This window comes from Haemaphysalis longicornis, unplaced genomic scaffold (genome assembly GCF_048455015.1).
Source record: "Haemaphysalis longicornis isolate Haplotype H1 unplaced genomic scaffold, Haemaphysalis longicornis Haplotype H1 scaffold_9, whole genome shotgun sequence".
Taxonomy (NCBI): Eukaryota; Metazoa; Arthropoda; class Arachnida; order Ixodida; family Ixodidae; genus Haemaphysalis; species Haemaphysalis longicornis.
The window spans coordinates 76,829,897-76,853,952 of record NW_027526460.1 but is presented as its reverse complement, the minus strand read 5'-3'; the positions used below and the strand labels follow the sequence as shown (position 1 = coordinate 76,853,952).

Below are 24,056 nucleotides of genomic sequence, written 5' to 3'. Positions count from 1 at the left end.
GGACAACCTTTTTGCCGAATTGGGACAACTCCCGGCAAGTACACCAAACTCTCGATCCCCCCCAAAATTAGCCCCTCGGGAGTAGACAATTGGGCTCAACTGTAGCAGCCGGGAAGGTCGGCTGCCGAAGGAAGCGAGAAGCAGACGTGGTGCTGGTTTGGAGTTTCAAGACACACTGTTTATTTTCCAAAGATGCGAGTGCCGAGAGTTGCCCCCGACGAGGGAGAGAAGGGGGAGGAACACCCCCCCCCCCCCCCCCCCCCGCGTTCTAAAAGTTCTTCCATGTAGTTGCTGAAGCAATTTGTTATGATGTGCTGGTACACCTTCCCTCGGCAAGATGTCAGGGAAATCGGTCTCAGATTGCCTATCTTGAGAGGTTTCCCTGGTTTCGGGGAGAAGGATTACCCTACAGTGTTTGCAATTTGGGGGGAACAGTCCTTTGAGCCATAATTCCTTGTTCAAGTACTTTGTCAAAGCTGTAATTTGGTCATCACCCAGATTTCGAAGCATTGTATACGCGATTCCACCGTCTCCCAGTGAGCTGTTTTTCTTAATGTTAGTGCATAGAATACTTCTTGTGTGATTTCCCTGACTAATATTTCATTAGATTTCCTTAGTACCCATTATTACCCATTAGTACCCATCATTAGATTTATTTAGTACTCTTCTCCACCTTCAATTAACCTTAGATTTTTCTGCTCGTGTACCAGTCAACGTGAAGAGACTTGGACTTAAAGCTTGATACAATCTACAAAATAAGACACTAAAGGCTCGTTCTTTCAGGCACAACGTGCGGGGGCTTAGTTTCAACTGAGAACAAATTGCGACGACACCCCGGCAGCCGACCGACTAAATGCTGGTTTGACCGATTCTGTCAAAGGGTCAGCGAGCCGTGCAGTAGCGCAGTCAAGCCAAGCCGTCTTGTTTTGACATCATACGAAACGTCACAGGAAATCGGCTAGGAAGATGCAGAGAGGAGGACAGTATTTTAGAGTTCATTTCTCTGCTGAATAAAGTCGCTTAAACGCAGCGAGTGTGGTCGAAAGATGGCCTGGAGGCTCCAGACTACAATTTGCGCTAGCAATCCCGCAATGCTTACGAATCACTTCAGTGTTCCTTTCAGCGTTCCGGAACTTCCGGAACTTCAGTCTTCCGGATCACTTCAGTGTTCAGGAACTCTACACAGCCACGGCAGGGAACGAAACAAAGCCAGCATGCTTGAAGCACTTGAAGATGACGTGGCGCAATAATATTCATGGCGCTCTGACGAAACACATTTGAAATTGCGCCTTTCTTAAATGCATCTATTTCGAAATTCTTAGGTAAATAGGGAATGGCACTGAATCCACTTCCGTAGTTGGAATTCATGTGAGCATTGGGCCGTACAGGCACCTGCTGGGCAATCCGAATTTATTCGTTACGTTTGGAAAATCGTAAGATCACGTCTTGTTAGATCGAGTTTTGACTGTATTACGGCCATGACTTGCTGCCACAGGTAAGCCTACACTGCCTACACCCCTTCCATTTTCTATAGCCATAACTCGCCATCAAAGGTGAGGCTATCATTCTCTTGCATTTTCACACCCGTAACTTTCCACTGCAGGTAAGCCTTTAGCCTCGCCACTATCACGGTCATAACACGCCACTAGAGGTAAGACTATATATACCCTTGCCATTTTGATCGCTGTAACTAACCGCCGAAGTAAAATACCCCTGTCATTTTAACAGCCATAACACCTCTGCGGAACGGAAGGCTGCAGTAAATGACAAATGACAAAACCAGCAAAGCTGATTTCACCGAGTTTTATTGACAAAGCTGATTTCACTTAGTTTTATTTTATTGACCATCAGGGAAGCTTTGCCCTGGTCAAACTTGACCAATAGACACGGGGACTGGAGTTGCATTGCGGGGGCTAAAAAGCTAAAAAGGCCAGACTTGAGCAACTGTTACATAGATGACGAAAGTATTTCTGTTACAGGTTATTTCTCATGTATCTTGCACATCTTGCGAGAGTAACAGCCAGTGCGCTCTTCACGGCACACCACTCACAATATCAAGCATCTCAAGCACTAGAGAAAACTATTATAAAATGCTATAACAAATATTTAACGCATTCTCCAAATTATACAGATGTTGAAGACCAAATTGTCACCACGGTGGACGCTCGTTGCTTTTCTGGAAATCAAAGAGAGAAAGAGAAAGGATGTGACAAGGTAATCTCAACACAGAGGTGCTACTGATAAACCGCTCAAATTATTACTGCCAGTGTCGCTAAAGGAAATGAAGTGTGAACATAACAAAAGGCAAAGAACAAAAATTAAGCGTGTCTTCGCATCAACGACCCTTGCTTGACGAAGAATTCAAAGTGCTCACCTAACTCCACATTGTACGCAGCAGGTGAGCAGTGCTGCCAGCAACAAGTAGCCTGGCCAAAATACATTCACTGCATGCCGGCCATAAACTGATCAGGGGCGGGGCTAGAATGAAACAAGTGGCTGAGAAACCGCCAGTCGTCTCCGTCACCTCTGTTGTCAGTCTGCTCCGTGCAGTGCCCTCGAACCCAAAATTCAAGTTACCCGCAGATAATTTAGTTTTTTATCTGCGTGCACCCCGAAGTCGCAAAGCAAGAGTATCGTGCAAACAGCACAGCACAACTAGTGGCCAGTTCCTTTAAAACAGTTTAAATTTGAAGCGTGACAGGTAGGGCAACAACCCATACGATTGCATTTCTGTGTCGACACGTAAGTACGTACTCTACTGCGCACATGCGACCATTTAAACAAAAAATGTAAAATAGTCCGTATCTTACCTTGAGCACAGCGGGAGCAGGGGACTCCTTTAACTCGGGTGTCTGTAGCAATGAACGAGAGGTCTACAGATTAGACATCTTAAACCATAAAAACGCAAGCCGAGAGGCTTAACCAGAGCCTTGCTGCGAGATTTCTGAAGCAGAAGCAGGCAAGGGCAAGGATAAGAAAGAACATGCCAATCGACTGTTTCCCCAAACTATCAAATTCGGAATAATCCTCTACCCATGGCAGCTGCACCTGGAATATGAGGCTCGTAGCAGTACAACCAGACAAATGAGAGCACGTGGTGGTCCGCTAAGCAAGAGCAGATATAGAAAAAGAAATAATTACGTATAACTGGACAATATTCAGAAATGCAAGATTCCACCGCAATCGGAACTGCATAAAACTGCATGTGGGATAGTCAAAGTTATTGTGATGAGGCCAAAATTTACCAATACAGTCTGACAGTATTAAAACTGTTGATGTGCTTAAAGATATGCCAGCACTTGGAGGACAGTTATAGGAGACCTAGTGAAAAAGTTGCAAGTGTTAGCTCGCAGATTTCCACCTTCCTCATGGCCAAATCTCTAGGCAAGACTGCATTACATTAAAAAGAGAAAAAGAAATTGCAATTCATGAAAAGCGGCACCAAGAGAGTCCCAAAATTTGAAGCGAATACAAGCGATTTGTAAGGGTGGGTCAGTTAAATTCGACAAGAGGAAAAAAATGGCAACAGAGAGGTCAAATTTCTTGTGCATCAGATGTGTACGTAGCTCAAGAGTGAGCTGCTCAAGAATCTAGATGAACATTTTCAACCGGGAAGTTTAGATGATCCAAAAATTATGCCAATTACTGATGTTTCCTCAGGAATACCCTAATGAGAGAACTTACGGCATTCGAAAAATTCAGGTTCGACACTGAAAAATTCTACACCTATGCAAATTTCATGAAAACAACTGCATTGAGTGCTGCTTCTGACTCCCCAACATGATAACTGAATATATTTTGAATGGATTCACTCATTATGAAGTTTATTTTTGTATTTTAAATAGGTAAGTCATTAATGAATCAAAACTCAAAAATACAATGAGATGGTCCGTGAACCCTAAACTTTCGTCATAGAATATAGCGCCTCTGATTTAATCTGCGGTCCAGTGTGCCTTTGACCAAAACATTATACGTATTCTTATTCAACTGGGTTCCCCCTGCGCATGCGATTGATGTATATTCTAAATATCAATAGCGTATATTCTAAATAATACAACACACTTTTTACCTTTGCCCTTTGAAAGCACTAGAGCTTGAAAACGTACTTAGACTAATTTTAATGCAACTGCTCCAGGCTAAAGATCAAGTGCTTGATGGCAGCACACCAAAGACACTAAAGGCAACCAGCAAGTTGGTTTCAAACGAAACTCTGACCTTACATAGCCATTGTAGCATTGATTCAGTGTCAAAAAATGCCTCAATTACTGAGAAATTGCTAATCAAACACTGGTAAAACGTGACGCAAACAGCAACTGCAGCTGCTGATTGCATTCCAACAAACCGGAAGCAAGTAAGGTGACTGAATACAATGCTACCATGTACCGAGTGGTTTGGTCAATTTCAGTCAAATCAGCTATGCTTTCCAAAACTCCCACATTCTTTGCAGCTACAGACCGCTAAGCAATATGTTCATGGGACCCATGATCAGTATTGACGCTCTGTTGAAAAAGAAAAAAAAAATAGTCCTTTTTTGGCCGCGCAAATGTTGGCGTCAAACCAGCCGCTCGTACACACTTCCTCGAAAAGCGGTACTGCCACCCTAAGTGTGGGCAAGTAGCGCCAGCCAGCAGCAGCCAGAGAAGACGTGCATACGCCAGATGCTTCAACCACTTCCAGCGGAAGTTGCATGGTAAAGGCAGTGGTGGCAGCACCAGTCTTCGTTTTCATTATTATTTTCTACCTTGTTTTAGAAAAGCCATGAGCAAGAGTGGTATAAAGTTAATACCCAATCTAATGAAGTCACCAGAGACCACGACTCATTCTGTAAAATCGAGAACTTAAAATCCAGATTGTCATTTTACAAGCAGTTGATTCCATAAATTCAATGCCTAAAGGATGCATCCAGCAAGCCACCATGCATCGTCATTGCAGCAGCCGGAGAGGTCGCCTGTCGATAATAATTAGCTAAGCTAAAATACTTAGCTAGCCAGGGCTTGCCCTGATGTCACTGCACCCCAGCACATGCACGAAACACAGCGTTTTCTGTTGTACCACTTCTCTAATGAGTGGAAAAGTGGCACAACTTGGCTCTCATATCCTTGAACCTTGTAAGCTGGTCTTATGGTTATTTTTCCAAGCGAAGTGGCATGAATGACGGCATCCACTTTTCTCAAGATTGAGGAAATCATGCTGGTCAGGACGCTGTGGTCTGTAGCCACGAGACTGCAGAGTTTATCTCGTAGAGCTCCATAAAGATAAAACTAGATGCCTCTTTCTTTTTCTTGCCGTGGTGCCACAATTTTTGTGACATTCTGACGAAACACTCAAAAGCGCTCCTTTAAACGCGTTTCTTTCTGGAAATACTTTTTAAAAAATCGGGAATGGCGCTGAATCTACTTCGTTAGTTCGAGTTCATAAAAGCATTGAGCCATATAGGCACCTGTAGGGGAATCCAAATTGCTTCGTTAGATGGGGAAGTTTGTAAGATCGGGTTTCACAAGATCAAGTTTTGATTGTATTCATGTTGTTGGTGAACCAATCTACCAATCCGGAGCAGCTTGTATTGCGACTTTAGCATCCCTTTAAAACCGAGAGAGCGCGCTTTTTAGCTGGCAAGCTAATTTGGACAGTCCTAGCTTTTTGTGCCCCGGCCACCACTACGTATTACGAATCTCCTCCACAGTATACGGCAAGGTTATAAAACAAAACCAAAAAAACAGTACCTTCACAATTGGCTTGAGAGTCCCAAACTCAGGAACCTGGAAAAAGAAGCTTACTGGAATGCCATTTGTGAATTTGGGAGGCGCACATATACGCAAGCGCACACTCACATGCATGATAACAGCTAAAGAAAATGGTAAATTTGAAATTTTTCCTTTGCAAATGCGTACTGAAGACCACACCTATGACACACACAAAAAAAAAGCCCAGCAAAAAAACTGTGTTAAGCTGATAGGATGCAATGAAGCAGTTATATGTAAAGTCAGTCAATGACTCATGCAATATATATTATAATTTTAAAGGAATTATGAAGACAAACCACAAGTTTGTTTTATTTGAAAGATTTGGTGTTTTATAGTGCCCCCAGCACTTATCCGGCAGCAAACGAAGCTTTGTTCACTGAAAAATTAAACATTTTAAGCAAAATTGTCTAAACCGTGTTTCGAGACATCAGCGATGACGCATTAAGGAAAGGTGCTTAAAACGGACGATAGTATGTTGACTAATGCTGCCACGAATGGCAAGTCCTCTTTTGTTTTGTTAACCATCTGCCTTCATAGATGGCGGCACGATGCCACTAAAAGATCACTGTCCAAACTTGGTCTGTTTCTGAATGAATTTGTACCTGGCTTACTTTTTTTTACGGTTGAAAGTAATCATTCATGAAAGATTGGGCATGCTGGACAAACAGGGTCATGTAAGTGGCAATGTCGCTTATGCCAGTTGGCCAGTGCAGGGGTGAGACAGCCCAAAGAGATTTGGGAGCAGTTTTCAAAGCAGCAAAATTTCGATTTTGGAGCAGAAGAATCTTGATTTGGAGCAGGCAGGGAAATTTAATACATCGTCTTGTGAGCTTAAAATATTATAATTAAAGCAATTTGAAAGGTCAAGTACACATTCCAATATCAGTTTTGAATACACAGAACACTGAAACAGCCTTACGTGAAAGAATTTTTTAAGAGTATCACAAAGTTTTAACTGCACTACCTTTTTCTTAACTAGTGATATTGTGTTGTGGATGTAGGCAACACTGACAACAAAATTGCCGTTAACATTATCAAATTTAAGGGCTCTGCAATTCTGGCATTTTTTTTTTTTACCGCTTCAATGCTAAAATTGTTATTTTTGTAATCCCAGGCTGCGTTGTACGAACGAGTGTAGTCACGGCAACTGTTGAGCAACTTCGAGATAACGGTTGCAGTCCCGTTGCAGTCCATGGGGCGCACGTCCACCCCGGTGATCATTTGAGTAGCGTTACTGTTTAGCCACCTAGATTTGGGCATTAAATTTCACTTCGCATACATCAAGTGTTATTAGTCGCGTGCTATGGCAACCATGCAGTCCTGCAGCTATTGGGCGCTGCCTGGACAGGTCACGGCGCCGCAGCGCAGCCCGCAACTTTCGTGCCAACCGTTCCCTCGCGGACCGAGGCTCGCGATCGCGCTTCGAAGCTCGGCCACACCTCCGCATTTTATAACACGACAACGAGCCAAAAAGTTCAATTCACGAACGCGATTATAGACGCACGCACCGCGTTTCGCACTCAATGATGATGATGATGGTTGGATGTTTATGGCGCAAGGCCAACTGGGGCAAAGAGCGCCAAAACAATAGTCGATGATAGGGGTGAAACCTTAAACACTAAGTAAAATCAGCAAAAACAAAAGTAAAATCACAACACGACAACGAGCATGGCTGGTGTATAGGGCCAGATTTCATGATGCGTGATAGGAAATGAGGTTTAAAAACTTGACGTCGGACAAATACTCAAACACACGTTTCACGGAAACAATGGCATCATCACCTAGGAAAAACGATGGATGTAGGGGAATATGTTGTCTGTAGAGTTCTCTGAAGTGTTTGTGTCGTGTTGTGTGAAGTGCCTTGCATGTGATTAGTATGTGCACTACGGATAGGGCCTCTCTGCACCTGCTGCACTGGGGTCTAGAAGATCCCGTCAGCAGATACGAGTGCGTCGCATCGGTGTGCCCTATCCGCAGCCTACCCAAAGCGACTCAAGGACATACCGTGCCGAAGTCATAGGCCCCACATTTCAAAACTTTTTTACGAGCCGCGCAACTTCTCATAATGTCGCACCAATCTCAAACCATATCCCCGCGTTAATGTCACTGTTCAGGGCCACAATTGATAGAATGATAGACTGGAACCCAGCTGATAGCGTAAAATAAACCAGCAAAAATATCGGCGATGCGCAGTGAGTGCGTAAAGTAGGCAGTAGCAGGCAGGTCAGGCGGCGGCTATGTTTGTAGCCACAGCGATGCCTAATCGGGAAGGCCGTTTCAGCGAACCCGGACAGAAAGCCAATCGTGTTTTAGAAGCTATCGTTTGCTTCATTTCAGTCTTTCTATTTTTGCCATTTCTGTGTTTGCAATTGACTGACAATAAAAGTGGTCACCGGGATGCGGGAGGCTTTCGTCCCCTCCGAAACTGACATGAGCATCAAAATCCATGCCTTTCAGGCTCTTCTGGAGCAGTTTGGTGCAATTTTCACAATTTTCAAGCTTCTGGAGCAGCTTGGCGCAAGAAAATGGAATTGTATCAAAAATGCGCAATATGCGCAGCTGTCTCACCCCTGCCAGTGCTGTGTCAGACAAGCCCACCACGCCCGACAGCTGAGCAGCTTCGGCTGGCATAGTGCACACCATACGCACTTGTGCTTCTACGTTTGCATGTCCGTTCATAACTTTTATTGTCTACCCCAACATTCTTATTCCTATAAAAAGAATGCGCACAAAATTTGAGGGCAAATAGCTGGACCTGCAAGCTTAAAATCCGTTTTTATTCGCATTAGGTTTCGCCGGCCTCGGGCAATTGCAACGAGCTGCCCATAACATGTCGCGAGTTCACTGCAGAAAAGTAGCTAGTGGGTCGCAAGCATATTCTCTGTTTTCGTCATTATACAGCTCATCTGAGTGAAGTTTGCGTTAAAAGTGGTGCCAGTGTTATTTTAACGAGGCAATCTTTTGAATGAACCAAACTTCCATTTTGTCCTCATGGTTCCTTTAAATAGCAAAAAGATATTGCTTTAAGACCATACCAAACACGAAAGTAAAAAAAAAAAAACACACACACACAAGCAAGACATCCACCATTAAGAAAATCAATTGGCAGTGCAGAAGGAATGTGTTAGGTGACTACTCCAACATTTTAGTCAAACCACTTGAGTCTCCAGTTTCAATCCCTAGTGCCTATTAATAAGCTCTTCTGAGACCACAGGAGATGCTATCCATGCTGAAAGTTGCACCCCTACTTTAGCACCCAGGATGTTATCACCCAGCACACCCATCTGTACCCGCTACTACTAAGCGAGACATCCAGGACAGCACAGTACCTTGAAATTCACTGTGAAGGGCTCCTCAAAGTCTGGCAGCTGAGGGAGAAAAACAAAATTAAGGCCGTTCCACTCAACGTGAAAGCTGACGGAAGGGCAGAGAAAGTGATTCGCTGCAATGAGCTGTAGCGGCGTTATCCGCTCACTGCTAGCGGTATGCTTCGTCGACACGGCGGACTACCCTGGCCAACGTTCGGTAGTGGCCGTGGTGGTAGATCAGCAGGGAATTGCAACCTCATCTTGCTCAATCCCTACGTCCAACCCAGAAACGGGTGAAGAGGTGGCCATTGCTCTTGCAATTACAGGCACGCAGGCTACTACCATAATCTCGAACTCCAAAATCGCCCTGCTCAACCACGCACGTGGCATGATCTCCACCACAGCCCCGCGACCCAGTTTCTAGGCACATCCAGCCTGGTATGGAGGCCAGCTCACTCGTCTCTCCCTGGGAACGAGTTGGCACATGAAGCAGCCCGGGGATACGCGAACCAGGCTGACTTCGAATCCGACAACGTGCCGTCTGTGACGGGGGGGGGGAGGGAGAGACTGGCAACTTACCGATACATTACTCAGCACTACAGGCTGAGCCGACTGAAATTTCCTGCTGCCCACGCTGTGGAAAACAAATGGCAAACAATTGCTTGGCGCAGCTTGCAGTCAAATACGTTCCCTCACCCCGCCCTGTGTCACCGCAGCTACCCGGACAGATGCAAGTGGTGCAACATTGCAGCAGCCACATTACAACATATGGTCTGGCAATGCTCCAATAAACCACAGGCCTTTGAACAAGTAATACTTATAAAGAAGTCGGGAGCAGTGGGAGGCCGCATTGCTCAGCTCTCTTCCCGAGATACAAGCTGCTGTCACCCAACTGGCAGAGGACACCGCGAGGGACCACGAATTCCCTCTCTCTCTACTCACTGCTACCACCCAAAGCAATTCAAATTTCCCGCCTTCACAGTGCTTGCGCGCCCCCTGCCTGAAGCAGCGCCAGTGGGAGTTCTGTTCTTTGTGCGCTTGCTTTTCCTCCTGCACAGCCCAGCATTGCACTGCCAATTTTCTTTTCGCTTACTATCGCAAAAACCAACCCAACGAGCGTTCCAAACTAAATGAACGCGGGCTCTGCCGGTTAATTACTATAGTATTTTGCGTCAAATGTGCCAGCAGATTTTTTTTTTTTTTTTTTTCCGCTAAACAACGTGGAAATGTGTGACAGGCGCCAGTGTTTCACGAATTTCGAACGGTTATGACTATTTAAACCGCTTGGTTTTTGAAGCCTCTGTAGGACGCCCTACGACGGAGCACTGGGCTCTATACTGGGGTCCATTGTCTCGCAGCAACGCCTGATTCCGGAAGTCGTTTGACATCGACCATTACAGCGAGCTACGACAACAAGGCGAGCCCCTAGATTGCTCTTCACTTAAAATGCTCACACTTATAACTAGAGCTTGCCTCCTGTTCGTAGTCATAAAAGCTCTGCATTGTCTGTGCCTGTGCTTTGCAGCAAGCAACGGTGAAATAGAGTGCACTATTTCCTCCTCTTGAAGGACACTCGTTTTCCTACCACGGAAATGTGTCGCATGGTACGATAAGGTGCACTGCAATCGCTTCTTAGGTAGTTAATTTTTGTACCGTAGTGCTTCGATGCAAGCCCACAGCATCATCCATTTTTGGGCAAGCAGGTTCAAACCAATGCTGTCAGATTGCGCTACGTGCCGTATGGATGCTTTCGTAGCCCCCACACAGGAAAGCGACCTACCTGGAGAGTTGGTGTTGCACAAAGGTCCGGCATCTGTATAAAAAGGCACAATTACTCATATGGAATGCTCGTTTAACGTAGGTTCTATGCTTGCACACACGTACAAATCTCAACCGTTCAAGGGGCAGTACGTATTGACTTGGCATGAAAGCTGCCCTTTATTCGTTGTAGATACGTGTTAAAGTGAAACGAATTCGGACGCTTAAAGGGGGAGACGTGGCTCTTAAAACAATTTCTTTAAAGTAAACTCCGTGAAACTTGTCAGTCTTGCTGCTTTTTTCCCACTGATTTCGAATATGCCATTATTTTTTTAGTCGGTCAATTTGTTACGAAGATAATTAGAGATAATTACCCATTTTTGGACGAACAATACACAATACAGTGTTAGCCACAAAACTGCAATCTTTACATTTTCCTACACTATGTACCCTGGCGAGTGCAATAAGAGGAGGAGGAATAACATTTATTTTTCAAGGGGAAGGGGAGGGCGAAAGGAGAGTGGGTGGTGGCCTCAGTCCAGGCCGCCTTCAGGCCCCCCAGCAGCCCTCGCCCGGGAGATCAGGTACTCCTGATCCTCGAGCTGGAAGCTGGTCAGCCTGTGCTCCCACTGCTCCAATGTAGGTGATGGAATTGGGTTGGGGTGGTTGGCGCACTCCCATACGAGGTGATAGGTGGTGTTTGGTGTATTGCATGTTGTGCAGTTGTAGGGAAAAGCAGTTGGTGAAATATGATGCAAAATTGCCATGTTGTAGTAAGTCTGTGTTTGGATTCTGCGCCAGATTCGAGAGTCTTGTGTATTGAGTGATGGGTGAGGAGGAGGGTAAAGGAGGCGCTCCCGGCAATAATGATATAAGATGTCCGTGTATGTTTTTGGGACTGACTGGCTGGGCGAGGCGATTGGAGGTGTGTCGTCGGCCTCCCTTGGGAATGCCCGGTGTAAAATGTCGCGGGCAGCGGCGTGAGCCGCCTCATTCCCCGGGAGGGAGGCATGACCAGGCGTCCAAACAATGAGAATGGTCGGGAGAGTTTTGGCGTGTTTTAGTAGTGTGAGCGCATGCAGAGATATTCGTCCTGATAGGTAATGCCTGCACGCCTGTTGAGAGTCAGTAATGACTGTAATAATTTGCTTTTTGCTGGAGGTGGCCGCTAGGGCGATGGCTGTCTCTTCTGCGACATCGGTGTCGGTTGTTCGGACTGTTGCAGCTGAGATTGATGTCCCTTCGGAACCCACGACCACTGCAACGTGGGCCTGGCGGTGGGGATTTCTTGCGACGTCTGTATAATATACATCCGGGTTGTCGGTGAATTTATTGATTAAGTATCTTATTCTCGCCTGTCTTCTACCTTTGTTGTATTCCGGGTGCATGTGTCTTGGAATGGGGGCTACTTTGATGTTGGTTCGTATGTTTAATGGGATCCGGGTAGGCGCGTTAGATGGTGCAGGGATGGGGTAGCCCAGTTTGTCCAGAACCACCCGGCCCGTTGGAGTTAGAGTTAGTCGATTTAGTTGGCTTGCTCATTGCGCTTCCAGAATTTCGCTCAAGGTGTTATGGAGTCCAAGCTTGAGTAGGTTGTCTGTAGGTGTAAAGGCTGGAAGTCCCAGGGCCAGCTTATACGATTTCCGAATTAGGGCATCTATTTTAGAGTGTTCCTTGGGGCGTAGTTGGACGTATGGGGTGCCGTAGGCGATGCGGCTGGTCAGAAGTGCCTGGACGATGCAGCAGGTGTCCTGTTCTTTAAGACCGCTCTGCTGGGTGCAGATCCGTCGGATTAAGTGCATCAACTGCATGACCGTGGTGTTAAGTTGTGGTAGTAAGTCGGTACCGGAGCCGTCTGCATGAAATGGCACTCCCAAAATGCGAAGTGATGTGACTTGAGGTACCGGGCTGGACGCGATGCTGACGGTTGGGTCGGGCGTTGGGTTGGGTGGCCTACCTCGTGTGCGTGCCCGAAGGACCAGTAAAGCTGACTTGGTAGGGGCGCACGCAAGGCCCCGTCTTTCCAAGTACTCCGTCACGCAGTCTATGGCCTGTTGAAGCCTGTCCTGCTGTTCTCCAGCTGATCCCGTGTTCGTCCAGATTGTAAGATCATCGGCGTAAAAGGCGTGATGTAGTTCGGGGATCTCTGAAAGCTGGGAAGGCAGTTGAAGCAGGGCAATATTAAATAGTAAGGGAGAAATAACGGAGCCTTGAGGCGTGCCTTTCGACGGTGTTGAGAATGTGCCCGTTTGTATTGGACCCAGTCGAATTTTAGCGGTACGGCCTGACAGGAACGCTCGTACAAAGTTGTACGTCGCTTCTCCGCAGTTGGTGTCTCGGAGTCCTTGGAGGATCGCTTCGTGGGTGACGTTGTCGAAGGCGCCTTGAACGTCTAAAGCCAGGATGGTACTGGGGGTGGTTTTGCTGAGGTTGTCTATAATTTGTTCTTTCAGCTGCAGCAATACGTCCTGGGTAGACAGATGGGCGCGGAATCCGAACATTGTGCGAGGGTAGAGGTTATTATTGTCAAGATGTTCTGTCAGTCTACGGTTCACCAGGTGTTCGAAGAGCTTTCCAAGGCATGATGTAAGCGAGATTGGTCGAAGGTTTTCAATGCTGATTCGTTTGTGAGGTTTCGGAATTAGCGTTATGTCGGCGTGCCTCCACTGTGGTGGTAGGGTGCCGGCTAGCCAATGTTTGTTGAAAAGTGCCAGTATGGACTCCTGCGTGTCCTCGTTCAGGTTTCGTAGAAGTTTATTGGTAATTCTGTCCTTGCCTGGCGTGGTGTTACGGGTCAGACGCGCAAGTGCCCCCTGTAGCTCTTGCATTGTAAAAGGGGCATCCATGCATGCGTTCGGTTCGCCTTGGTACGGAGGGTGATTTTGTTGCCGCTGTTCTGTGCCGAATAGTTTGTTTTGTATAGTTCGCAATAATTGGTCCGGTGGGTTTGGGTGGTTATGCACCAGGCGTTGGATCTGCTGTTGCGTCGTGGTCTTGGACGGTTTCGAGCCCAGTAGATGTATTTTCCACGTTCTTTTAGTGCTCAACGTGCCACTTAATTCACTACAAAATGTTCTCCAATTTTGCTTTTGCAGTGTTAGGGCATACTCTGCTGCCTCTTTGGTAATTCGAGCTATTTTTAGTTTTAGTTTTCGGTTGGTTTTTCTGGTTTTCCAGCGTTTGATTAGTCCTCTGCGTGCAGCCCATAGATGGTCGAGGTGAGTGTCAATAACCGGTGTTTGAGTAGTCAAAGTCACAGTTTTGGTGTGGCGTTGTATCACTTCCTCTATCTTTGCTGTCCAAAGTTCAAGATTTTCTTCTACAGGTGGTAAATCAGTCAAATCTTGCCGAACCGCGGGCCAGTCTGTGAGCTTGGCTTGTCCTAGGCCGCGGCGTAGGGTGCCGTGAGCCAGTGTCAGGGTGACGATATAGTGGTCGCTCCCAAGATTGTCCGGTAGCCGTTGCCAATCAAATTGGGTGACATGTCGTACAAATGTAAGATCTGGAATGGTGTCCCTTGACACACTTGTTCCCAGTCTCGTAGGATAGGTAAGGTCGTTGCAAAGCACAAGCTGGAAATTTTGTGTTGCTTGCAGCAACGCCGTTCCCTTCTTAGTTGCCTGTGGGTAGCCCCAGGAGTGATGAGGTGCGTTGAAATCCCCAAGGAACACTAAGGGGTTTGGGCCTGCCTTCTTGATTGCCTCCGCCAGAAGTGGGTTGATCTCCGTAAGGGGTTGGTTCGGTGGGCTGTATATGTTAAGGATGAATAGACTCCGCTGGCCAGGCTTCACCGGAATGATTTCTATGAAGGTATGAGCGATGGGTGAGGCGATTAAATGCTCTTGGGCCGTCAAATCTTTATTAACTAACACCGCCGTTCTGTGACTGCGATCACTCGAGTACGTTTCATACCCACGCAAGGTAGGTTGTGGCGTATCCGTTTCCTGAAGAACGAGAATTTCTGGAGGCGATGCCTGGATGTAGTTTTCTAATTGGGCTTTTTTACTTCGGAATGACCGGCAGTTCCATTGGTAGATTATTATTTCATTTAATTTCCCCGCCATTCATCAGGAGTAAATTATGATGACGGTGGAGAGTCGCTAGCGTACTGCATCATCGGAGACTGCTGGGAGCCATCTTGGCGTGGCTTTTTGTGGGCTTTTTCAATGGTGGTCTCCAACTGGGTAATCCGAGATTCTAGCGACGGGAGTAATATTTCTTGAGCTGACCGGTTTTCTAATGCTGACAGCCGCGACGCGATTTGGTTGATGAGACCGAGCATATTTTCAGTAGTTTCAGAGATTAGCTTGTTGAGGACCTGGGTGGACTCTGTTATGAGGCTCACAACTTTTGGCAGCACCTTTTCTTCCATGAATGTCTGGGCTGGCTCTGGGACGGGTGGTGGGCTAGGTTGGCGCTGTATGGAGGTTTCCAACGCCTCTATCCTCTTTTGCAAGTCGGCGTTTTGTTGTTTAATCTCCTTGAGTAGTTGTGTGAGTTCGGATGCCGGTTGTGTGTGTGGTGGTTGTGTGTCAGGCGTTATGACTGGGAGAGGGGGAAACTCTGGAGCAGCGGGAGCATTAGAAACAATGGCTGACCAGCTTACCTTCTGCGCTGCTGTTCCTTGAGCAGCGGTGTGACGGGCCGTCGAAGCTTTTGGGATCGTTGGGATTAACCTCCTAGGGCAGTCCTTCCCAGCGGTGGAGTGGGCCAGATTACACAGTTTGCATGTTGGTGCACACTGATGGTCACTGGCTGGGTTGTTTAGTCCACAGTCAATGCACTTTGGTCGGTCCGGGTTTGGGCACACGTCTTGTCGGTGGCCGAGTTCTCCGCACAAGCGACACACTTGCACAGAACGTCGGAATGGGCGGCATCGGTACAGAAGGCTTCCCACTTTAACGTAAAATGGGACGTGTGGACCTTGAAAAGTCAGTAGGGCCGAGGTGGTTCGACCCATGAGGCGTGCGTGCAGGAGCAAAGGCTTGTTGGCTTGCAGCATATCCTGTAGCGTCTCAGTGTTCACTTCCGGATCAAGGCCGTGGATGACTCCCCTGCTTGTGTTCGGTGGTGGCTTCATGTACGGTTGGACTTCGTAGTCCGCTGCTCCAAGCCTGAGGGACTGGATTGCGCTTAGCGTGATGGCTTGTTCAGGATCCGGGGTGCAAGCAACAATTAGGTTGTTGGGGCTTTGTACTTGGACTACTACGTTATCGTAGAAGTCTTGCTGTGGAATTTGGCTCGCCGCGGCAATGCTGTGAGAAATAGCTCTCGGTGTCCACGCTGAAACGTTCAGTCCAGTTCTCGGGCGGTACACGATCGTGTATTGATCTTTCGGTAGCCGAGGCGGTGGGTTTCGAGATGTGGTGGTCTTCGCAGTAGCGTTAGCTTGCCTGTTCGGTGATTGCGACGCAGTTGACTTCTTGCGAAGCACAGGGATCCAGGGATTGTCAGGTGGGCGCGTGCGCCCGCTCAGCGGATCTATGTCCATGTCGGCGCAAACAGGCGGTGAGCTTGAAGCACGTGCACTGACCTGGTTGTCTGGAACGCAAGCTCGAGCTGCGCTCGAGCTTGCGCCGCCGGGGCTCGTAGCCAGCTCTACAAAGAAGCCTCGGATCTTCTGATGGCAGTCTCTAGATGAATTCTGGGAGTAGCTGGATAATTTTGGTGTCCAAAGAGAGCTCGTGACTTCCGCTAGCCGATACTAATTAGATTTTGGCTGGATGAACTCGAGGTTCGCTGATTGAACGACATAAACGGCAGCCGAAACAGAGCTGTGCTGCTCGTGTCAGCCCCCTTTTTTTTTTGAGGCACCGCTTGGAACTAATTGTACAGCTCATTAAACTTTGGCATTTAAAATGGGCATTCGGAATGGTTCTTTGCCACTGGTGCCACCAAGGTTTAGTGAGCTGTAAAATTAGTTCCAAGCAGTGCTCAAAAGACCAATTCTCTTATTGGAAAACACAAAGATTACAGCTTTATGACTAACACTGTTTTGTCTACTGTTCCTCCAGAAATGGCTAGTTATCTCATGAACTAATTGAGTGACTCAAAAAATAATGCCATATTTGAAATCAGTGGGGGGAAAGCAGCAAAACTGACAAGTTTCGCAGAGTTTACTTAAAAATTAAAGGAGGCTGTTTTAAGAGCAGTGTCCCCCCTTGAGATTTCGTTTTCCAGACCCAGTAACTGTACACTGACAATGTGTCAACAAAGTTCTATGGCACCGTTTATGGACAGTCAATTTCACTGCCGACTTCTGTACCCGAGACCCACAGCGAGATTATAACATGGTGCTGCAAAAAATGAGACTATACTATGCAGCGAGGTTTTTAAATGAAGATAGTGAGAGGGAGCAAATAAGTAAACAGAAAAGAAAAAGTGACTGAAGCTAGAACAGCCCTAATAAAAAATTTTACAATAATAACGACAAAAGAAGAGCACGCGAGAAAGTTAGACGAAAGGAAAGAGAAAAACAAAATGACTTGCACCCAGACAATGACTGCTGCAAAGAAACTTTACAAAAGGAGCCACAATGCAAAACGAAAGCTACCAATTCTTTCGTTATTTTTCTATGTTCAGCAGGGCATAGTGAAAGGCAGCGTCTGGGGAAGTTATATTTTATGGACCCTGAATACCAGAATAACTTCAAATAATATATGTTTAAGGAAGGTTGATGTTACAATCTTCACAACTGTGGGTAATGAAAAACTAATTTTCTAAATGTCAGTTGAAACAAATCTTGCTCAATTTTTCAGCGGGTTGTCGGTAGCAGACTCAGAAGATGCCTACCAAAACAAGCAAAATTGTGAGGGATAAAAAAATTTATGCCAGTTGACTAGCAAGGATATTACTTTGAAGGGAGTACCTCTTAGCGGGGACCCACTTGATCACATTGTTATGGGACTTACTCATACATGACCCACATGCTTAAAAAGCATCGGGTACAGATATGAAAAGGTTTACAAACCCATAGAAATGTGTCCCAATGGACTAGTTTGCTTTTTTAAGAAATACATCACTTCTTTAATGAAATAAAAAATAAATATGAAACACATTTTGGTTTATCCAGTTTTCACTAGAAGGTGCTAGCTGTTTAGCAAAGTGAGAGTTTTATTTTTTTTTTATTTCAATATTTTATTTATAAGCAAACTCTAGGCCGTTGTGAACATTTGTATGTATTTGTAAAACCTTTCGTATTCGTACACGATGGTTCTTTCGGCCGTGGGCCATTAGTAAATTCCATAGGAATATTAAAGGAGCCATGAAGACAAAACACAAGTTTGTGTTATTCGAAAGATTTCGTGTTTTATAGTGCCCCCAGCCCTTGTCCAGAAGCAAACGATGCTTTATTCACTTAGAAATTAATTATTTCAGTTAAAATTTGGATTCTCCCGCAAAATCGTGCGTTTTCGTGGTCTGCAATGACATCACAGGGCCTTGTTTACCGTTAGTTAACCTAGATGGCGCCACCACACCGCGGCAAGCCGTTTTCTGCCTTTGGTTTGTTTGTGAACGTATTCGTACCTGGCTTGTTTTGTTCATGGAGACAATTGTTTTGTGAAACATGGTGCTCACTCGACAAATACGGCCATGTACGACATCGTCGCTTGCGTCAATCGGCCAGTCGTCTGAAACAACCCCAAAGCCCCGCAGTCCTGTGCAGCTAAACCAAGCATAGTGCGCGCAGTACCAACAGCAGCATACGCATCGGTACTTCTATGTTTACGTGTGCTTTCGTGACTTCCACTGTTTGTCCCACCATTCTTACGGATTTAAAAAGATTGTGCCCTAAATTTAAGCGCAGATAGCTCGTTCGGCAAGCTTATAAGCTCTGCCTAATTTGCATTTGCTTTTCCGGCCTCCGCGCATCGCAGAGCTGTCTGGTATGACATCATAGGTTCTGTTGCGGGAAATGAGCTAGTGGGTCGCACGGCCATTTCCTTTTTTCCTAATTATGTAGCTTATTTGAGCGAAGCTTACGTTAAAAGTGGTGTCAGTATGATTCTAACGAGGCAATCTTTCGAATGAACCAAACTTGTGTTTTCTCTTCATGGCTCCTTTAACGGGTAGATGTGGTGCACCCTTTCCCATGCAAAAATTTATATTCATACACACGAATTAATGAACATGTTCGGCACAAGAAAACCCCCCTCTCCCTTTTTCTGTTCACGCAACCCCAAATGGAGCACACGGACTGACAGCAACAGATTTTGCACACCTCCATAACAAGCCAAACAATCAGACTGTTCATCTTTGAATGTTTTACTTGGTATCTATCCAAATCATAACTCAACAAAGGTTAGTGCACAAGTGCACCATTCTGAAAGAGATCGAAATGCTACCGAAGACGAATTGAGTGGAGTAGGAACAATTAAATTATACGCAGTTGTAGACGCCAAAGATAGATCCAGTTGTGAGGCACATTCGAATGGAAGGCTGTGGACGAATTTATCAGCGAAGAGTTTGTCCTGACATCTTGACAGAGTGCAAACATACAACGCACGCACACATAGCAGCTTGTGAAAAATAAAAAGTACCACGGAGGTTTGGCAGCAGAGTGGACGTGTGGTTGAGAATGTCTGTTACCTCAACGATCAATCAAAATGAACATACAGAACTAGCTTACAAAGTGCAACCACCCAAAGCAGCGACACATGTGGCGACGACCACTGCAAGTGAAGTGCCTTACCTTCCTTTCCGGCATCTTCCCGGCAGTCAGCTGGTCTCCCTAGAGGTAAAGAGAAATGCACAACATGACGCAAGTAAGATTGAGAACCACTATGGAGCACACAGTGAGTCCTATTAGTTGTAGATAAGCAAGAACATAATTTCGACAACCTATTTAAACACGCTACTATACATAGGAGGTACACGTCTCGTATACAGGCTCAAGAAAAACTGAAGTAGCTACCTTTTCAAGTCGTTTCTCCATCGGTGCGGGAGTTGCGGGAAGAGGCTGAAGAAGTCAAAGGAGGTTTCAATTTCACTGCACTGAGTGAAAGCACTGAGAGCACCATATTCAGGGGTGGAAGTTGGCTTCAGCCTTTTAGAGTAGCCCAGGGAGCAAGAAAAATGCTGTTTTGGAGCACTTTGGAGCAATAAAAAAGTTATGGAGCAGCTTTGGAGCTCCGAGGGTGAGTTTTGGAGCAGTGCAAGTCTGCTTGGGAGCCCATTTTTAGGGTCAAACTTTATTTATTTGCAATACAGTGTAGACTATTCATAACGTAACCACTTACAGTGCGGGACCGGCTATAACGCGGGTTTTCCGGGCCACCGGTAAGCCTCCCATTAAAGTCAACGCATAAGCTTACCGTTTATAATGCAGTTGCCCGAAGCGCAATACCGTTTATAGCGAGTTTTTTTTGGTGGGTCCACTGATCAAACGGTGCAGCTGGGGCATCGTTTTAGGGTAGTGAGAAGGAATACAAAAGACGGAACCAACTATCCGACGCAGTGTGCGATGCCTGCTCTCCTCTAACATCGACATAGAAAAGAAACAAAATAGGCACCCTTTAGTTTGCATGTCCCATTTGCACGCACGTGATAACCGCAACTATTCTTGCTTGACACACCTCGGAAAATAGCGAGCCCCTCTTCTTCCCCCTGTTTTTCCCGTTCTCATGCAGTAAGTTGTTTCTATTACAGTTGAACCTTGTTATAGCAAATTATCAGCTATAGTGAAATAAATAGAAACTTTGGTAGGCCACGCTTTATTTCAGCGACACTGATTTTTTTATAGCGAAACCCTAATCTCAAGAGCCGCGCGCAATATCGGCTATAACGAAGGGATATTAGAGAAAGGCTGATAAGCAACTTAGAAAAACTCCCGATGTCCGAAACTGTGGAAGTAGAAAAGGCTCTCTCGTGCGTGGACACTGTGTAAAGCTTCATCCTGCTCAGTGCTGTGAAAAGCCACCCGACAAAGATCGCATCCTACTTCAAATAAATAAGAACTTTATTGTTCCAGCGTAAACAGCGGGCATACCAGAAGAATCCCCCCCCCCCCCCAAAAAAAAAACAAAAAACAACAAACAAAAGCAGTCCTGCATGGCAAGACACACCTAACAAGCTAACACACCTAACATGGCATGGCAAGACACACCCAAAACACACCTAACATAGCATGGCAAGACACGCCTAACACACCTAACTTGTAGATACTAGATGCTAGTTTAACCCATTGCCTACCGTAGATTCACTGAGCTCGTCCACAGGGGTTGTACCGCTCTCACCGAAAATGAGCTTTGCTCGTCCATGCTAAAACAAGTGCTTGTGTGCTAATGCAGTCAAGCTGCCCTAAAATATGTTGGTTTATTTATCATGCTTGTCATGTTTAGCATGTTGTGTATCATGTTACTTTATTTTGAATTACTTTTATTCATAATACACTTGTTTTTTTTTACCATCATTTGACAACTTGACAACAGGAGATGTCGGCGTTTCCCGACGCTAGAGAACAGCAGACGCCGACAGTCTGAGCCCTGAAGGTGCTTCATCCCTAAAAGACTTCGTTTAACCCTTTCTCTCCCGTTGATGAGCACTGTCGTCATATGTTGATGAGCAATGTCGTATCGCCCACCGGGAGCCTCTCGCTTCTTGTGCACACCACAGACCAAGGGAGCCTGCGAAACTGATGAGGCTCTTTTCTCCTCTTTTTTTTTGTTTTTTATAGGAGCGGTGCGCCGTCTATCGCTCGCGCATCCGGCTGTGCGCGCGTGCAGGGGCTGGTTTTGGTATCGTCCTCCGGGCACGCTTCCCGCTTTTTGTGCCCGCGAAACTGATGTCTACCTGATTTCGATTCACTCAAAAGGTGCCGGCTTGTGACCCTCTACTTTTTATGAAGAATTTTTCTTGCATTACTCACGAATAAACCACATGTAACAACACAAGCAATTTTTTGTCACTTCATGGTCGCCCTAAAAAAAATTACGATAATTTTTTCTCGAAATGGATTCCTCCGAAGAATTTAAATCAGCAATAACAAAAATCGACCCTGGGGGGGTCGCATGCATTTGGCGAAAAAATTCGACCCTCAAAGGGTTAGACACTAAAGCCAGGCAATGAAGGTTTGCCTGGCTTAGTGTTAGAATGTGCTAGAAGGCGGTGAGAACCGGCCTACCTCAATCCCAGCTGTGAAGGTTTCATCCGTCAGTGCCCGGGCCAGAGCGGGAAATACATCCGCCTGTTCAGGCTCCTCCTGCTGATCACTGAGGGGCTGCATTGAAAAGAGAAGAAAACAGGCACCTTTGTTTCACAACCAGATGCCACTAGCACGGAACACGAGTATTTTCATTTGCAGTTTGCAACTAAGCACATCATGTGCCACACTTCGCACACCACAGCCGCCTCTCTTACAGTATTTACACCATTTTAGTAAGCACCTTTTCTCGCTAGAAGTAGCCTTAAAATTTGTGTGCACGTTACAATCGGGCTGAAGGCCAAAATCGTCTTTAAAGCGGCCGAGAGCATTGCCATGTACTATTGTGAGCATTATGAAAGGAAACACAGGAACTCGTGGCAAACAGCCTCAAAACAGACTCCAAGCGATACGCGCATGGCACTGTTAAAATCAAAGGGGGAAGGAGTGCGCTCTTCCACTAACTGTTGGCAGTCCCACCACGCTGAGATTTCTACAAAGCAGCAGCTTACGTCATTTCGCCAATAATATGGTATCGTCGCAGAGCCGATAAGATGCACGGCGGGAATGGGAACAGTTGTTAGAACAGTGTCCCCCTTTCCACTTTGTTTCCGATGGCAGCCGCTGCGTACCACGCATAGCTGGGTCTGAGGGCGTTTTCTATGCGTTCCTGTGTTCCCTTTCATATTGCTCATAATAGTACATGAACGCCCCCAAAAATCCAATTCAATACATTCAAATCAAAATTTTTTTTTTTCAGTTTTCTTAGGTAAATGTCCCTGCACGTTATAATCAGGGATGCATTAGAATCGTGCAAATACAGTACTTGCCACAAACGTGCAAATTGAGTAAGCGTGCAAAGGTGATTTCATACCAAAATTGGCTCTTCACTCCTCCAAATACTGCTGCAGCAAGTACTTCAGTGGTCTATATACGTCCCATCAGGCACTCACCGTAACTGTTCTCTCTTCAACAGTTGCAGACATTTCTTGTATTTACTCTACTGTGTATGCTGGTGAATGATAATTGCTGTTGTCTACATGATCAAGTGGCCTGAACAGCTGCAAATACTGACGGCGATCTTGCGCTGTCACTTTACTAGTAACAAAAACTGAGAAATGCCACAGTGAGCACCTTTGCTTACAGTTTTCCCCCACCCTTTTTGTTAACACCTTTCTTCGGGAGTGAGCGACTACTTGAAACTTTCGAATATAGAAGCGAAAAATGCGATGTTCTATTTGGCTTCGAATCGAATAGCGATAATTTTGCGTAAATTTTTGAAGCTAGAAAATGGAACCGGGCAGTTGTTTTAATGGACTTGGATACGGAGTTAGTGCCTCGTTGAAATCGAACTACGCCCCGCTAAAACACACGAAAATTATATTCCCTGCAATGAGTTATAACTGCATGGGCATCGAACCTATCGCACTTTGAACGCATGCAATTGACCACCGCAAGAAATGCGCCGATGTTCTCCAGCAGCCGCGGGTAGCTTTCCCGCACTGCTCCGGTGACTTGCGGCAGAGGGCAGAAGGATGGTGCTTTTCGGGAGTGCCTCATATGTCCTTGGCATAGGACCAACCACGCCGCATACCTTTGTTCCATGTCGTGATAATGTGGTCACGCTCCAGCCCATCATTCGCTCCACATTTGCTTCGAAACCAAAAGACACCATTCACACACCCCTAATATTCTTTCACCTGTGATGCATTACAGTCCAAGTTACGCAACAAAAGTACTGGGGGCCTTGCAGTTTACTTTCGTGAATAAAACCACCAGAAGCCCCATTTGTGAGAAAAAAAAAAAAAAAAAACAGCCCTGTGTCCGAAACCAACCTGATCAAAAGAATGCCGAGCCAGCAAGAAAAAAAGAGGCGAAGTATCCGCTACTGAGCAACATCCAGACATGTTAACACCTCATCCATCTTTCTTTGCTCACTGCCAAAAGCAGAAGCCACATCTGTCTGTTGCTAGCACGCTGTCCGGTGACCACCTGTGCTGACGTACATGATCATAGGGCGCCGCAGCCCATCTTTATGTATAAACTATGTATAAATCAAGGCCAACCTAGCTAAACTGAGAATAGCCAAGAGGCACCATCCCACTC

The 24,056-nt window shown here is 46.0% G+C and overlaps 2 protein-coding genes across 5 annotated transcripts in view; one reads left to right on the top strand and one right to left on the bottom strand.

Annotated features, from left to right (window-relative positions):
• Nucleotides 1-1,787: 1,787 nt before the first annotated feature.
• Nucleotides 1,788-24,056, bottom strand: part of LOC144151934 (uncharacterized) — a 41,444-nt gene continuing 19,175 nt past the window's right edge. The window contains exons 7-14 of one of the 4 annotated variants that reach the window (XM_077683109.1): nucleotides 21,933-22,028; nucleotides 19,725-19,769; nucleotides 19,503-19,541; nucleotides 10,833-10,865; nucleotides 9,074-9,112; nucleotides 5,724-5,759; nucleotides 2,811-2,873; nucleotides 1,788-2,176 (exon numbers count right to left, since the gene is read on the bottom strand). In XM_077683109.1, coding sequence (XP_077539235.1) covers nucleotides 2,150-2,176; nucleotides 2,811-2,873; nucleotides 5,724-5,759; nucleotides 9,074-9,112; nucleotides 10,833-10,865; nucleotides 19,503-19,541; nucleotides 19,725-19,769; nucleotides 21,933-22,028 — 378 coding nt within the window. In that variant the 3' untranslated portion in view covers nucleotides 1,788-2,149. The remainder of the gene's footprint in view (nucleotides 2,177-2,810; nucleotides 2,874-5,723; nucleotides 5,760-9,073; nucleotides 9,113-10,832; nucleotides 10,866-19,502; nucleotides 19,542-19,724; nucleotides 19,770-21,932; nucleotides 22,029-24,056) is intronic. The other 3 variants (XM_077683110.1, XM_077683111.1, XM_077683112.1) reach the window with 3 other exon arrangements.
• The window catches only part of LOC144151935 (androgen-induced gene 1 protein-like), a 72,817-nt gene continuing 51,392 nt past the window's right edge, over nucleotides 2,632-24,056 (top strand). Inside the window, exon 1 of the mRNA XM_077683115.1 lies at nucleotides 2,632-2,742. The gene's annotated coding sequence lies outside the window, so the exon portion shown is untranslated. The remainder of the gene's footprint in view (nucleotides 2,743-24,056) is intronic.